Below are 12,986 nucleotides of genomic sequence, written 5' to 3'. Positions count from 1 at the left end.
ATAGGCCACATATTAGGACACAAAAGAAGGTGTAATAAATTTAAGAAGATTGAAATCATATCAAGCCTCTTCTCTAACCACAATACTATGAAACCAGAAATTAACAAGAAAACTGAAAAACACACAGAGATATAGAGGCTAAATAACATATTAGTAAACAATGAGTGGGTTAACAATGAGATCAAGAAGAAATAAAAATAATAATAATAATAAAGGCAATAAAAATACAAAACGGAGTGGTGGTGACAAGCAGAGTATGCCTGGGCGAGACTGCGAAGAAAAGTCTGCCCTATAGTGTCTGCCAGCAGCTCCCCAGCTCAAAAGCCCCAGGCAGCCTGCCTGCCCAGGGTGTGTCTGCTTGGGTTTGGTATGAGCAGAGCCAGGGCAACAGAGCAGTCCAGGGGGCTGAGCTCAGATGCCACGTCAGCCCCTCCAGTCCAGGCCCTTGACCCCATTGATGAGCTAGGCAGCAAGCAGCAGAGACAACATGTTGGCTCAGAGGGCCTGAGGCTCTGAGCAAGTGTAGGCAATGACCTCAGGAGAGTTAAGCAACCAGGGCCTCTCCAAACCCCTCGCCCCACTGGTGTAGGGAGGAGCACCCAACATAGCTCCCTGGGGTCCTCTTTTCATTAACCCTCACTCAGGGACATTTTTTTTTTTTTTTTCATTTCTTTTAGAGAGAGGAAGAGGGGGAGAGAGGGAGAGAAAGAGAGAGAGCTCGATGGATTGGTTGCCTTCATGTAGGCACCTCAACTGGGGACTGAACCCACAACCTGGGTATGTGCCCTGACCAAGAATTGAACCCGTGGTCTTTTGGTTTATGGGACCATGCTCCAACCAACTGAGCTATGCCGGCCAGGGCTAGGTTCCTCTTTTACAGCCCTCCTTGGGGGGCCAACTGACTTCCTCCTCAGGGTCCCTGGTCAGACAGATGGATTCAGCTCCCTCTCACCCAGGCAGCCCTGCCTGAACTCCCCAAGCCCCTGCTGGCCTCAGGTGGTCCATCACCTCTAGGGTAGACTGGGTTGAGAGAAGCTGATGTTTTAATTGACCTGCTGGGTGCTCTCTGTGTCCAATGAGCCAAGGAAAGGCAGAGGTAAGGGCCTCACCTGAGGCCACCCACTGGCCCCCACTTCTCCCTCCCACGTAGCCTCCTGTGTTTTCCTTGGCACAGAATTTCTCCCTCTGGGGCCTGGGCCCCCTGGGTGTTGACTATGCTGCCCCAGACATGGCTGCTCAGAACAGGCCTCTCCCTGCCCCCACCTGGGCACAACGAAGGAATGTTTCTGAGCAGCAAAACCCCTGCTGGCTCTGTGGATGGAAGGATAGTTTTCTGTTTGTTTGGGTTTTTTTTTTTTAATTTTTTAATTAATTAATTTATTTATTTGCAAATACATTTGTCTCCACCTACCCTCCACCAGTTTCCCCTGCCCCCTTCCCTCTCTTCCTCCCTCAATCCTTCCCCACTTTGGCTTTGTCCATGAGTCCTTGCTAGATGTTCCTTGGAAGGATAGTTTTGAGGTTTGGGGTGAAGAAGGTCAAAAAAGGGAGATGCCCTGGGATGTGCAATTATCCAATTCACTCAACATGCCAGTTCAGAGGGATCCTATATTCCCTCAGGGCTGCTCAGATAAGCACTGACAGGAGGAGAGATCCATGCGGCTCTGGTCTCAGGGTCTGTGTACACAACACCGAGGATGGTTAAGCCTGGGCCTGGCAGGAGGGGATGTGTAGATCAAAGGCCCTCAAACGAAATGACCCATCCTGGAACTCGGGGAGCAAAGCATTGTCTGCTATGAACAGAAGCGCTCTAAACAAAGCTCTTACAGCATCACCAAGGCTTCAAGGAGACCTGGGACTCTTGGTTAGCCAGGATCAATAACCTCGGCTACGAGGTGGGAATGTTCTTTCTGCACATCTGTCCTCTTTATTCCTAACACGTACGAGAGACAAACCTCCACTCTGTCACCAAGAGAAATCAAACCAATCCTCCTCGGGGCTTCTGGATCTGGTTTGAGGTTGCCCCTGCTCCCAGACTCCTCTGAAGAGCCCTGTCCGGCCACTTTGCCCTGTAAATCTCTGCAGGCCTTCCTACAGGCAGGGTACCTTCCTCCTTTGGGACACAGGGCTCCCTCCTCATATGAGCTCACCACTTATTCTCCAAGCATCCCAAGAAATGGAAACCTCTTGGCAGGAGGATCAGATTCCAGGGAGGTGACAGTGCAGCCTCTGCCTCGCTGCGCCCATCAGCCTTCAGCCCTCACCTTGGCTGGGAGAGCGGACTCCCTCCATTTTTCAGGCCTGGAAAGGCAGTGTAAGGCGAGATGAAGATGGGGGAGGGCTGGGAGGAGGCAGCAGGCCTGGAAAGGGGCAGGTCCAAGCCCAGAGTGGGAGGAGGAGACAGGCAGTAAGGGTGTTGGTTAAAGACCACAATGTGAGGAAGGATGGGAGGCAGGGACTGGGGTATCTCAGGCCCTCTTAGTGGGTGGAGCTGGGGGCAGCAGCAGCGTCTGGGAAACAGGCCTCCCTCTGGAATTCAGAGTTGAGCTGCTGTGTAAATCACTGGCTCCTAGGATCTATAAGACAAGACTGAAGGCTACAAAGGAACATCCAGGAGTGCCACACTCCAAAAGGACAGATTCCAGTGAGTATGACACACTGCTGGACACATGGATTCCTGGCCTCAGTTTCCTGGCTCTTTCTCACTGCCAGGACCCCAAACTAGCAAGAGGGAAGCATGGGGGGTTGCTCAGAGACCTAGTGGTCAGCAGAGATAGCTGGAGCAGGAATCCATGCCTACAGAAACGGGTGCATATCAAGGTCAAGGCTTGGCTGGAAGTAGATTTGCCGCTCCCAAACCAGCCCACAGCTGCCTGGTCTACCCCTGCCAGATCCCCCAGCTGCCCTGTGCTCCTGGGAACTCCAGAAACTCTGCACCAGGTAACTCTCCGTCACCCACCGCTCCCCCAGGCATGGGAGACCTCAGGAGCTTTGGCTTTTGTTAGGAACAAGGAGGGACCAGAAAAGTCTTGACTCCAAGTTCCCAAGCCTCCCAAGAGGCTCCTTTCTTCACTGAAGGCAACCCTGAGGGCCCTCGCAAGAGAGAGACTCCAGAACTTATTTTTAAATGTAACCTGCAAGCCAGGACTCACCTGAGGCCAGGCAGTTCTAAAGGGGAAATGGGGCAACAGAGTTTCGCCGGGACTGACAATCTTTCTCAAGTCCCACCTTTATTTTCCAGTGGAGCCACTTACCTGAAGCCATTCACTGGCTCGTTATTAATAGATGTTTATGCACCAGTGCCTGCGGACCTGGGGCATTTGCAGTGATAAAGAGCAAGTTCCCTTCCCTCCAGAAACGCATGTAATGGGAACAAGGAAACCCAGGAGGGTACCAGGAGATTCAGGCCCAGATGGGACAGATGAGGGAGGCCTTCTGCAGGAGGTCTCCTGGGGGTTAGCATCCACAGAATTAGAGGGAATTAGAGGGAAGGGTATCGCTGGGAGAAGGAAGAACAGGAGGTGCCTCGGTGCACTTGGGGGAGATGAGAGGGAAAAGCTGTCAGGGGCAAAGTCACTGCACACACAGTAACACTAGGGAACATCCAGGACTTGTGCTCCTCCTTAAAGCCTGGTGGTAGGGTGCATATTTATACTCCGTTTGAGGGTGTTTTTTTCAGGATTTAATGGTCGGTCACCATTGTTCTCTTCCCAGCCACGCGCCATGTGGTTGGCCCTGCTGCTGTTGCTGCCCACAGCGCTGTGCCTGAGCCTGGCAGCGCCTCACCAGGGAAGGCCCCCTCTTTTCTGGCCCACCCAGCAGGGCCCCCCTGGAAGCGGGGCCAGTAACGCCACGGGCTCACCGTGTGAGGGGCTCTTCCCTATGGGGTCCACAACCTTGACCCTGGCAAACCGCAGCCTGGAACACCTGCCGAGCTGCCTGCCTCACGTGCTGCGCAGCCTGGATGGCAGCCACAATCTGCTGAGCGCCCTGAGTGCCTCAGAGCTCGGCCACCTGCCGCAGCTGCAGGTGCTGACGCTGCACCACAACCTCATCGGCACACTGCGCTGGGGCCCTGGCTGGCCCGCGGGGCTGCACACGCTGGACCTCAGCTACAACACGCTGGCTACCCTGCCACCATGCTCTGGGCCCGCTCTGAGCAGCCTTCGCACGCTGGAGCTCGCCGGGAACCCCCTGCAGTCGCTGCCGCCCAGGGCCTTCGCCTGCTTCCCCGCGTTGCGTCTGCTGAACCTCTCCGGCACCGCGCTGGGCAGCGGCGCCCAGGTGGACATCGCTGACGCCGCCTTCGTGCACCTGGCCACTCTCGAGGTCCTGGACCTCAGCGGCACGCTCCTCAAGCAAGGTGAGTCCTGGGCGTCCCAGGTTTTCAGAAGCAGGCTGGGCCTGTGACTCCAGGGCCAGCTTTTCAAGGGGTGGTGACCCAGGTTCGTCGCTCACAGTGTCGCTCAAAACGAACCTGGCCTAGGTTAGTTTTTCCTGAGCCACACACACTCTGTTGGAAATGCCACAGGGCGTTTGTTAATTCCTTGAATCTCAAGAGATAGGAACTATCATCTCTGTTTTACATATGAGGTCCAGAAAGGTGAATGACTGGCCCAAGGTCTCACAGTTCATTAAGTGGTATCTCCAAATCCAAACCCAAGCTTTCTGGGTCCAGAACCCAAAGTTTAGCTTCCCTGTTGTACAGAAAGGTAGTAGAATGGGAAAGTGGATACCTTGTTTCGGGGCTTATTAACATCAAACAGGCAGTTCACGTGAAGCAAATGATGCTCTGGGGATACATTCACAGCCTTTTCTACTTTATGACCTAAAATTGTGCCTGTGAATGTTGAATCCCTCAAAACAAAACACAGGAGGGCGGTAAGAATACTAGTTCTCCTGTACTTGGTGTATTCCAACTCTGGTGCACAAGGTTGGTTTCATTATTTTTAAAAAACACTTCATGTGTCTAAAGTCACCTGTCCCACCAAAGACAAAGAAAGAAAAGAGCAAGAACTGGAAACAGAGGGGGAGGGACACATTATCCATGTGTGAGGAGAGCCACATAATTAGGTTTCTGGCCCTCCTTCGGCCTTCTCCTTTTCTCCTCCTTCCTCGAAAATTTCGTCACTCCTGGTAGCCATTAGAACGAAGGTTGGGGTATTTCTGTGTGGAGTTTAACGAGAAAGTAAGGGCAGCAGCGGAGTTGGAGACAGTATCCTGGGTTCAAGTCCTGGCTCTGTCCTTTCCCCCTGTGTGGCCTCGGGCTTATCATTCTCCTCTGTGGCCTCAGCCGCCTCGGGCTGGAGGGAAGGAAGGATTGGCCTTTCAGCTGAAATGGCCCCTGTTTCTGATCCCTAAAGCTACCACCTGTGCCAATGCTCAGCAATGACTTTCACAACTCACCTTGTCACTCGTGTTGTTTCAGTAATGCCCTGCCAGCCTCCTAAGTTAGTGTCTTCCCGGGTAGTGGGCAGTTTCCCCTCTGTGTTTCAGTTCAGTCAGGGTGGATCAGAGACCTGCCCAAGCTCACGTCCCTCTCTCTAAAGAACATGCCCAGGCTGAGGAGCCTGGAGGGGGACATTTTCAAGATGACCCCTGACCTGCAACAGCTGGATTGTCAAGATTCCCCAGCACTTACCTCTGTCCAGACACACATCTTTCAAGATACTCCTCGCCTACAGCTCCTTCTGCTCCAGAAGTAAGTGTTTCTGAATCGCATGACTCACTTCTGCCCGTTGTACTATATTGAATAGGTGTAATTATTTTATAGAGCATATCAGATGTCAATTTTCCCCCGTTGGCTCCTTCAAGTCCTCTCTGGGGTTTTGTTCTTCCTCATCCTTCGGGTGGTATCCTTGGGTGGGTCCCAGATAGTCCCCCCAGCCTGAAAACTGTGTACCTTAATTCTGTCCAGAGTAATATTAAAACTCCAAACTCTCATGCACGTAAGGCTTCCTTTAAGCCCAGGATGAGAAACCTGCACTAGGAAGGGGGGATGAGGGCATCGTGTTCTTTATTTCTCCAACCACCTGCTTCCCCATGTGGGAAGTCAGCCACAGGTCTAAGGAGGCAACGTGAGAGCGTAGAAAGGTCCTACTTGCAGTCAGCAACCAGGGTCGGTGTCTTCTGGCCCAGTGATGTCCAAAGTGTCACTCTATCCACCCACCTTCCTGACTTCTAACAGAAAGGGCAGCGTCCCTTTGAAGATGATCCCAGGTCACGTCCTTTCCTAGGAACCCACACCTGGGCCCTGGGAATGAGTCACTTCTCTCTTTTCCCTGTCAGCTCCAGACCCAACCAGAGTCCTTCACTTCAGGGTTTGTCACAAAGGAAAGGAGATAGAAGATGCAGAGCACTTAGCTCAGGGCCTGTCGGGTGGTGTGTGCTCTATAACATCAGTGCAGGTGATGGTGGCTGTGATGAAGGTGACGGTAATGACGAAAGTGATGGCGATGGTGGTAATGGTGATTGTGATGCTGTTGGCAATATGGTGTACTGGTGATAGTGACAGGAATGGTGATAATAATGATGGTTGTGGTGATATGTCAGTGAGAGTGATATCTCTGGCTCAGACTTCTCTTTTGAGCTTTAGATTGATGCAACATTGTGTGTAAGGCCTCGGACGTGGAGCCAAACTGCCCGGGCTCAAATCCTGACTCCACCACTTACTAGCTGTGTGAGTTGGGGCAAGTTACTTAACACTTCTGTAGGTCAGTTTCCTCACCTGTGAAACGATGAAAACAGGAAGTCCAAGGTCATTAAGTGTTTTGCCCAAAGTAAATATCATCTAACCCCTAACAGATGGTTTTTCCCATACACTACCATGGCTCTCTGGGAATAGTTTTGACCTGATTGTAAAAGCCTGGCTTAATTGATTTTCTGGGTATTTCAGCTGCAACTTGAGTTCCTTCCCTCCTTGGACCCTGCATACCTCCCAGGTCCTATCCGTCAACCTCTTCGGCAACCCTCTCACTTGCAGCTGCGAGTTGTCATGGCTCCTCGTGGATGCAAAGAAGATAGTCCTAAGCAGGTAACACATTTACAAAGCAGGTGATTAAGGGGTGAGGGTCAGCCTCCGGAACTGAAATTCTGCCAGCTCATGTCTTGCTCGCACAACCAGGCTGGGCAGGGTGGCACTGTTGGGCAGGGCGGCCATCTCTCATGTAGTCACATGCAGCGACCCAACTAACAGAGACTCTGCTTCCCTTCCGGTGAGCCAGAGAGGCAGAGAGCATGGAGGAAGAGACAGGGCAGGTTTTAATGAGCCAGACCAGGAGGTGGGGCCCATCACTCCCACTAACACCCACGCCTAACTGCAAAAAAGGCTTGGAAATGTAGTCCTATTCCCAATAGGAAAAAGAAATGGGCTCAGTGAACAGTTCGCTTGTCTCTGCCAAAGCAGAGTTATCATTGCCCCACTTTACAGATGAATGGACTGGGGCCCAAGCAGGAGAGGTACCTGCTTAGATTCACGCAACTGCTGGGTGGAGGAGGCAGAACCCATTTTCCTCCTAAACTGTGCTTAAGCACTGGGCTCCCGTGAGTCCCCCAGATGGAGCCTGGCCTCCTGTGTCATTCAGTCCAAGGCCAGTGGGATTACAGAACTATCATGGGACAGACAGTCCTTTGAAAACTTCTCATTGGCTCTTACCTGCAAGAGCTATTTTTGCAGTGGGGAGTCATGCCCAGGTTGACCCCAGAAAAGGATGGAGGTTAGGAACACCTCTGGTCTTGAGCACCCTCAAACCAGCTCCACCAGCTCACTTGGGGAGACATCCCCTCTCCTGTGGGGGTCTTTTCCTCACTTCCCACTCAAGCCTGGAAACAATAAGGCTCAGCCTGTCTCCTCCACTTCATGTTGACCCCAAAGACAAGCACACCGGCCCTTTGCAGTGAAGGGTCTCTCTTTGCATTAGTGAAGAGGTTGAGAGTGCAGGCTCTTCACACCACTGACTACTGTTCATTTTGGCTGCATTACTTAACCTCTCTGGGCCTCTACCACCTCATCTGTAAAATGGGGTAATAGTGCCTACCTCATAAGGTAGTGCAGACTAAATCCACAGATACAGTAAAGTGCTAACAGATAAACTCAGAAAATGTTAACTAATGTGACTGTTGTGACTAGTACGCATGGCTAGGAAGCAGACAGGTGAGAACATTTGGGGACTCTGGACTGCCCTTCATAGTGTTTGCCCAGGTTTAGGCTCTGCCATTTGCTGGCCATGGCATCTTGGGCAGGTAATTCCTCTTTCTGAACTTATGTTTCCTCTGCCTCCTGGGAGCCTCCTCCGGAGGTTGCTTTGAAGATCAGTGAGGTGATGTGTGTCTAGTGTGTGCCACGAGGTACCTGGTGGATGTGTTGACAGGCCTTAGCAAAAGGGATTGTCTACACTGAGGACTCAAAGGGCAGCATATAGGCAGTTTTGATGCCAAAAATACCTTGTAACTGGTTAACTTCCCTTCTAGGGCAGCCGACACTCTGTGTGCACCAGCTGCAGCATCCCCAGGGGCCTTCCCAGCCCCTGTTGCGCTGTCCCAGCTGCCCAGTGTGTGCCACTGGGACCAAAGCTCCACTCTCCTTGATTCCAACTCACCCTCCTCCAGCCGCTTCCCCCAGGCACGATCTACACAGGGTCCTTTCACCCCACCGAGCACAGCGCTCTCCACTCAAGCTGTGAGAGGCCTACAGAGTGTCACCAAGGCTCCCTCCCATACCGTGGGGCCCACCTCGCGAGCTGCATGGTCGCACAGCAGTGTTGGAGAGGGGGCCACGGCCTCCAATACCATCTCTACATCAGGTCTCAGAAACTCCAGCGATCCACCCGTGGCTGCAAGCACAGCTGGGATAGAGCACAGAGAACATGCTGCCAGGCTTCTCCTCGACCCTAATATCTCAGCTGTCTCCACCCCACCTGCCAGCAAACAACGCGGTCTCTTCCCTGCCTCCGGGAACCCACTGAGCACACCCAGGCACGACTGGAAGACACAGGCCACCCAGCAGGTCCCCCACCCAAGTCCTTCCGAGGGTGAAATTCCAGTCCTGCTTTTGGACGACTTGAGTGAGAGTGAGAGTGAGAGTGAGGTTGAGGAGGTAGGAGCGACTTTCAGAGATGTTCCCTGTGATTACCACCCCTGTAAACACCTCCAGATCCCGTGCGCAGACCTGCAGAGGCACTTGCGGTGCCGGTGCCCCGGCCTCAGCGGCGAAGACATTATTCCGGACCCTCCCAAACTGCAGGGGGTGTCAGAGACCACCGACACATCTGCGCTTGTCCGCTGGTGCGCCCCTAACTCGGTGGTGCGCGGCTACCAGATTCGCTACTCTCCAGAGGGCTGGCAGGGGAACCAGTCGGTGGTAGGGGACATCTATGTCACCGCCCGGCAGCACCCCTTGTACGGGCTCTCGCCTGACACCACGTACCGCGTGTGTGTCCTGGCGGCCAACAGGGCGGGGCTGAGCCAGCCGCAGGCCTTGGGCTGGAGGGAGCCCTGCTCCACCTTCACCACCAAGCCCAGCTTCGTGCTCATCTTTGCGGGCCTGTGTGCAACGAGCGGCCTGCTGCTCGTCTGCACCCTACTGTTGACCCTGTGTCTCTGCAGGCGGGGCCGCAGGCCACACAGGCAGTGCTATGACACGCACCTGGTGGCCTACAAGAACCCAGCCTTTGACTACCCGCTGAAACTCCAGACCTTCAATCAGCCCAGCTTCCCCTCCTCCAGTTGAACTAGAGCTGAGGAGCTGGACGCCTGTGTGGAAGAAAGAAGATAAACTGATGGTCAATCACTGCCCTCTCAGCTCTGTCTCTAATTCCGTCACACATGTCCTTTCCTTCTACTTCACTGTGTTTGCAGAAACGTGGTGGCCCACATCATACCACTCCTACTGGGACGGAGCATTCTTGTTTTATAATATCAATCAATGCTCCTCCGGTGTACAGAATTGTGTGTGGAAGGAAGAGATAAAATAAATTCCATAATCCAGTCTCTTATACTACATTAGTGACATTCTCAAGCCCTTTTAGGAAGCTGAGGGCATTATACTAAGTGAAATAAACTTCGTCGTGGACAAGCTCTGGCAAGGCACATGTTTGTTATTAAAGGAATCAATTCCAGCAGATTCTTAATCTAAGAACTGGGGATGAGGAAAGCACTGGTTGTTTCCTGAGGCCTTTGGAGTTTCTCGGTTGCTTTTCAGGATATGGCAAAAATGTGCTTCTAGCTTTATAGTCAAAACAGCAATTTTTTAATTTACTTGTTTTTTTGGTGTTGAGTTTTGTAAGTTCTTTATAAATTTTGGGTATTAACCCCTTATCAGATGTATCATTGGCGAGTATGTCCTTCCATTCAGTGGGATGTTTTTTTCATTGTTGATGGTTTCCTTTGCTGTGCAAACTTTAGTTTGATGTAGTCCAAATTGCTAATTTTTTTGTTTCCCTTGCTGGAGGCAATATATCAGAAAAAATACTGCTACAAGAAATGTCTGAGATTTTACTGCTGGGGCATACAAGTGCCATGTTTTCTTCTAGGACTTTTATTTTTTTTGTGAGTTTACATTTAAGTCTTCTATTCATTTTGCGTTTATTCCTGTGTATGGTGTAAGGAAGTGGTCTAGTTTCATTTTTTTTTTTTTTTTGCATCTGTCCAATTTTTCCAACACCATTTATTGAATAGACTATCTTTATCCTATTGTATGTTCTTGCATTCTTTACCAAATATTGACTGTAAAGGCATGGCTTTATTTCTTGGCTCTCTATTCTGTCCCATTGATCTATGTGTCTGTTTTTATGCCAGTACCATGCAGTTTTGATTACTATGGCCTTGTGGTATAGTTTGATATAAGGTAGCATGATTCCTGCAACTTTGTTCTTCCTCAAGATTGCTTTGACTATTAGGGGTCTTTTGTGATGTGCACCCCTATGTTCACTGCAGTGTTATTTACAATAGCCAAGATTTGGAAGCAGCCCAAGTACCCATCAGTAGGTGAGTGAATAAAACAGCTGTGGTACATTTACAGAATGGAATACTACTTGACTATAAAAACAAAGGAAGTCTTATCCCTTGCAACATCATGGATGGACCTGGAGAACATTATGCTAAGTGAAATAAGTCAGTCAGAGACAGACGAGTACCATACGATTTCACTTATGTGTAGAATCTAATGAACAAAATAAACTAACAAATAGAAACAGACTCATAGACAGAGAACAGGCTGCCAGCTGTCAGGAGGGGTGTTGCGAGTCTGGGTGAAAAAGATGAAGGGATTAAGCAAAAATAAATAAACAGGCAAACTCATAGGCATAAACAACAGCATGGTAATTACCAGAGGGGAAGGGGGTGGGGGGAGGTAGAGGAGGGTAAAGTGGTGATAAATGGTGATAGAAGACTTGTCTTTGGGGGCGGGGGTGGGGGTGGTGTACACAATACAAAATACACCTGAAACCTATCTATATAATTTTATCAACCAATGTCACCCCAATACATTTGATTAAAAAAAAAAGACCCTTAGTCTTCTGGTAACATTTGTGAAACAAAGACAAGACTGTCCTTTTTAAGTTAATGTTTGTCCTGGCTGGCGTGGCTCAGTAGATTCAGTGCCGCCTTGTCAACCAAAAGGTTGCTGGTTTGATTCCCTGCCAGGGCACATGCCTGGGTTATGGACCAGATCCGAGAGGCAACCAGTTGGTGTTTGTCCCGCACACTGATGTTTCTCTCCCTCTTTCTCCCTCCCTTCCCCTCTCTCTGAAAATAAATACATGAAATCTTTAAAAATAGTCAATGTTTATTGCATTTCACCTAAGTGGACAAAGGAACTGTGGACCTTTTTTTTTAATGCATAAAATGCTCACTTTCAGGAACTTTTTTTTTTTTCGTGAGATTTTATTGGTTGTTTTGAGGATACGTACACAGACATTTCAATTTGTACACAATTCTTAACATACGTACCAAAAATGTAAATTCATGTAGTTGTGATTCTTTTCTGAAGTTATTCCAGTGACTTTCCAGCTTAAAATTTGGGGACTAATTTTCTTAATAGAGTATCAAGTACCAATACCTGCAAATGTTGACACGCTGTTACGTCAAGTCCGACTAATTCACAATTTAATATCATATATACTACATAATCGGAATTTTCAATCTTTCACAGCACATTAACAAAGTTACTAGGAAAACTGGACTACCACAACATAGATGTTACAGAGTGCACAAAATTCTGACAGGGAGAGCCAAGATCAAGGAATGGTTTTCTTTAGGAAACAACTCTACCAAAAACATGAGAATAGAAGTAACTTAAAATGTTCAAGACATAGTAAATGCACGACTGACTCCAAATTGCCATTTAGTATGCTTTGTATTATAGGATATAAAAACTACCCCCATCTATGGAATGTTAAGCTGACACCCAAGACAATCAAAGCCTCCCATATCAATATCCCACTATTTTCTGGTTGTACCAAAAAATAAACAACCAGCAAATGATTTCACCTCTTAAAAAAAATCATTTACACTTAAAAAAATGGGATGAGGTGGAATTCCCTCCTTCTTAAAAATGTTTCTAGAGCTACTAAAAAACTTGCATTTACAAAATAGTTGATAAAAATATTCCTCTGGATTGTACAAGAAGGGAGACAGGGACCACTGATAAGACATGATATATGATATTAATCAGACTTGGCTTCTTTTTCTCCTGCCTCATCTGAGGCTGGACTCTCCTCGTTTTTAGTCTCTCCGTTTTCCGCAGGTAGATCTTCCTTAGGTTCTTGGTTAGCCACTTCGGCCTCTTTTCCCTTTGCTCCCCTTTTTCCTTTCGTTTGTACTTTTTTGTCTGCACATTTATCCTTTCCTGCCGCCTTTTTTGGCTTGGTTTTCACTTTCACAGGAGCAGGTTTAGCTGACAACCTCGCCGATCTCCTCTTGGGCTCCTCCTTCACCGCCCCCTCGGCGGAGCTGACCTTCCTCTTGGGCATCGTGGTGGCGGGGCGGGC

The 12,986-nt window shown here is 49.7% G+C and overlaps 2 protein-coding genes across 2 annotated transcripts; one reads left to right on the top strand and one right to left on the bottom strand.

Moving 5' to 3' along the window:
• Positions 1-2,510: 2,510 nt before the first annotated feature.
• LRRN4 (leucine rich repeat neuronal 4) lies at positions 2,511-10,134 on the top strand. The gene is made up of 5 exons (XM_054574026.1): positions 2,511-2,644; positions 3,715-4,363; positions 5,497-5,701; positions 6,896-7,033; positions 8,470-10,134. Exons 2-5 carry the CDS (start codon positions 3,724-3,726, stop codon positions 9,725-9,727), a joined length of 2,241 nt encoding a protein of 746 aa, XP_054430001.1. The 5' UTR covers positions 2,511-2,644; positions 3,715-3,723; the 3' UTR covers positions 9,728-10,134.
• Positions 10,135-11,878: 1,744 nt separating this feature from the next.
• Positions 11,879-12,984, bottom strand: LOC129070845 (non-histone chromosomal protein HMG-14-like). The gene has a single exon (XM_054574025.1). The coding sequence runs from the start codon at positions 12,966-12,968 to the stop codon at positions 12,663-12,665; it is 306 nt and encodes a 101-aa protein (XP_054430000.1). The 5' UTR covers positions 12,969-12,984; the 3' UTR covers positions 11,879-12,662.
• Positions 12,985-12,986: the final 2 nt, after the last annotated feature.

The sequence above is a fragment of the Pteronotus mesoamericanus genome, unplaced genomic scaffold (assembly GCF_021234165.1).
Source record: "Pteronotus mesoamericanus isolate MK-2021 breed Mesoamerican mustached bat unplaced genomic scaffold, CSHL_Meso_final contig_25, whole genome shotgun sequence".
NCBI lineage: Eukaryota > Metazoa > Chordata > Mammalia > Chiroptera > Mormoopidae > Pteronotus > Pteronotus mesoamericanus.
Note: the sequence above shows the minus strand (reverse complement) of the source record. Positions and strands in the feature narration are given on the sequence as shown.

Excerpts from the sequence above, each read along its gene's own strand:
- LRRN4 (XM_054574026.1), top strand. The coding sequence starts at position 3,724 with ATGTGGTTGGCCCTGCTGCTGTTGCTGCCCACAGCGCTGTGCCTGAGC. Across the intron at positions 4,364-5,496 it reads CGGCACGCTCCTCAAGCAAG|TTCAGTCAGGGTGGATCAGA; the intron begins GTGAGTCCTGGG and ends TCTGTGTTTCAG. Across the intron at positions 5,702-6,895 it reads CAGCTCCTTCTGCTCCAGAA|CTGCAACTTGAGTTCCTTCC; the intron begins GTAAGTGTTTCT and ends TGGGTATTTCAG.
- LOC129070845 (XM_054574025.1), bottom strand. The coding sequence starts at position 12,968 with ATGCCCAAGAGGAAGGTCAGCTCCGCCGAGGGGGCGGTGAAGGAGGAG.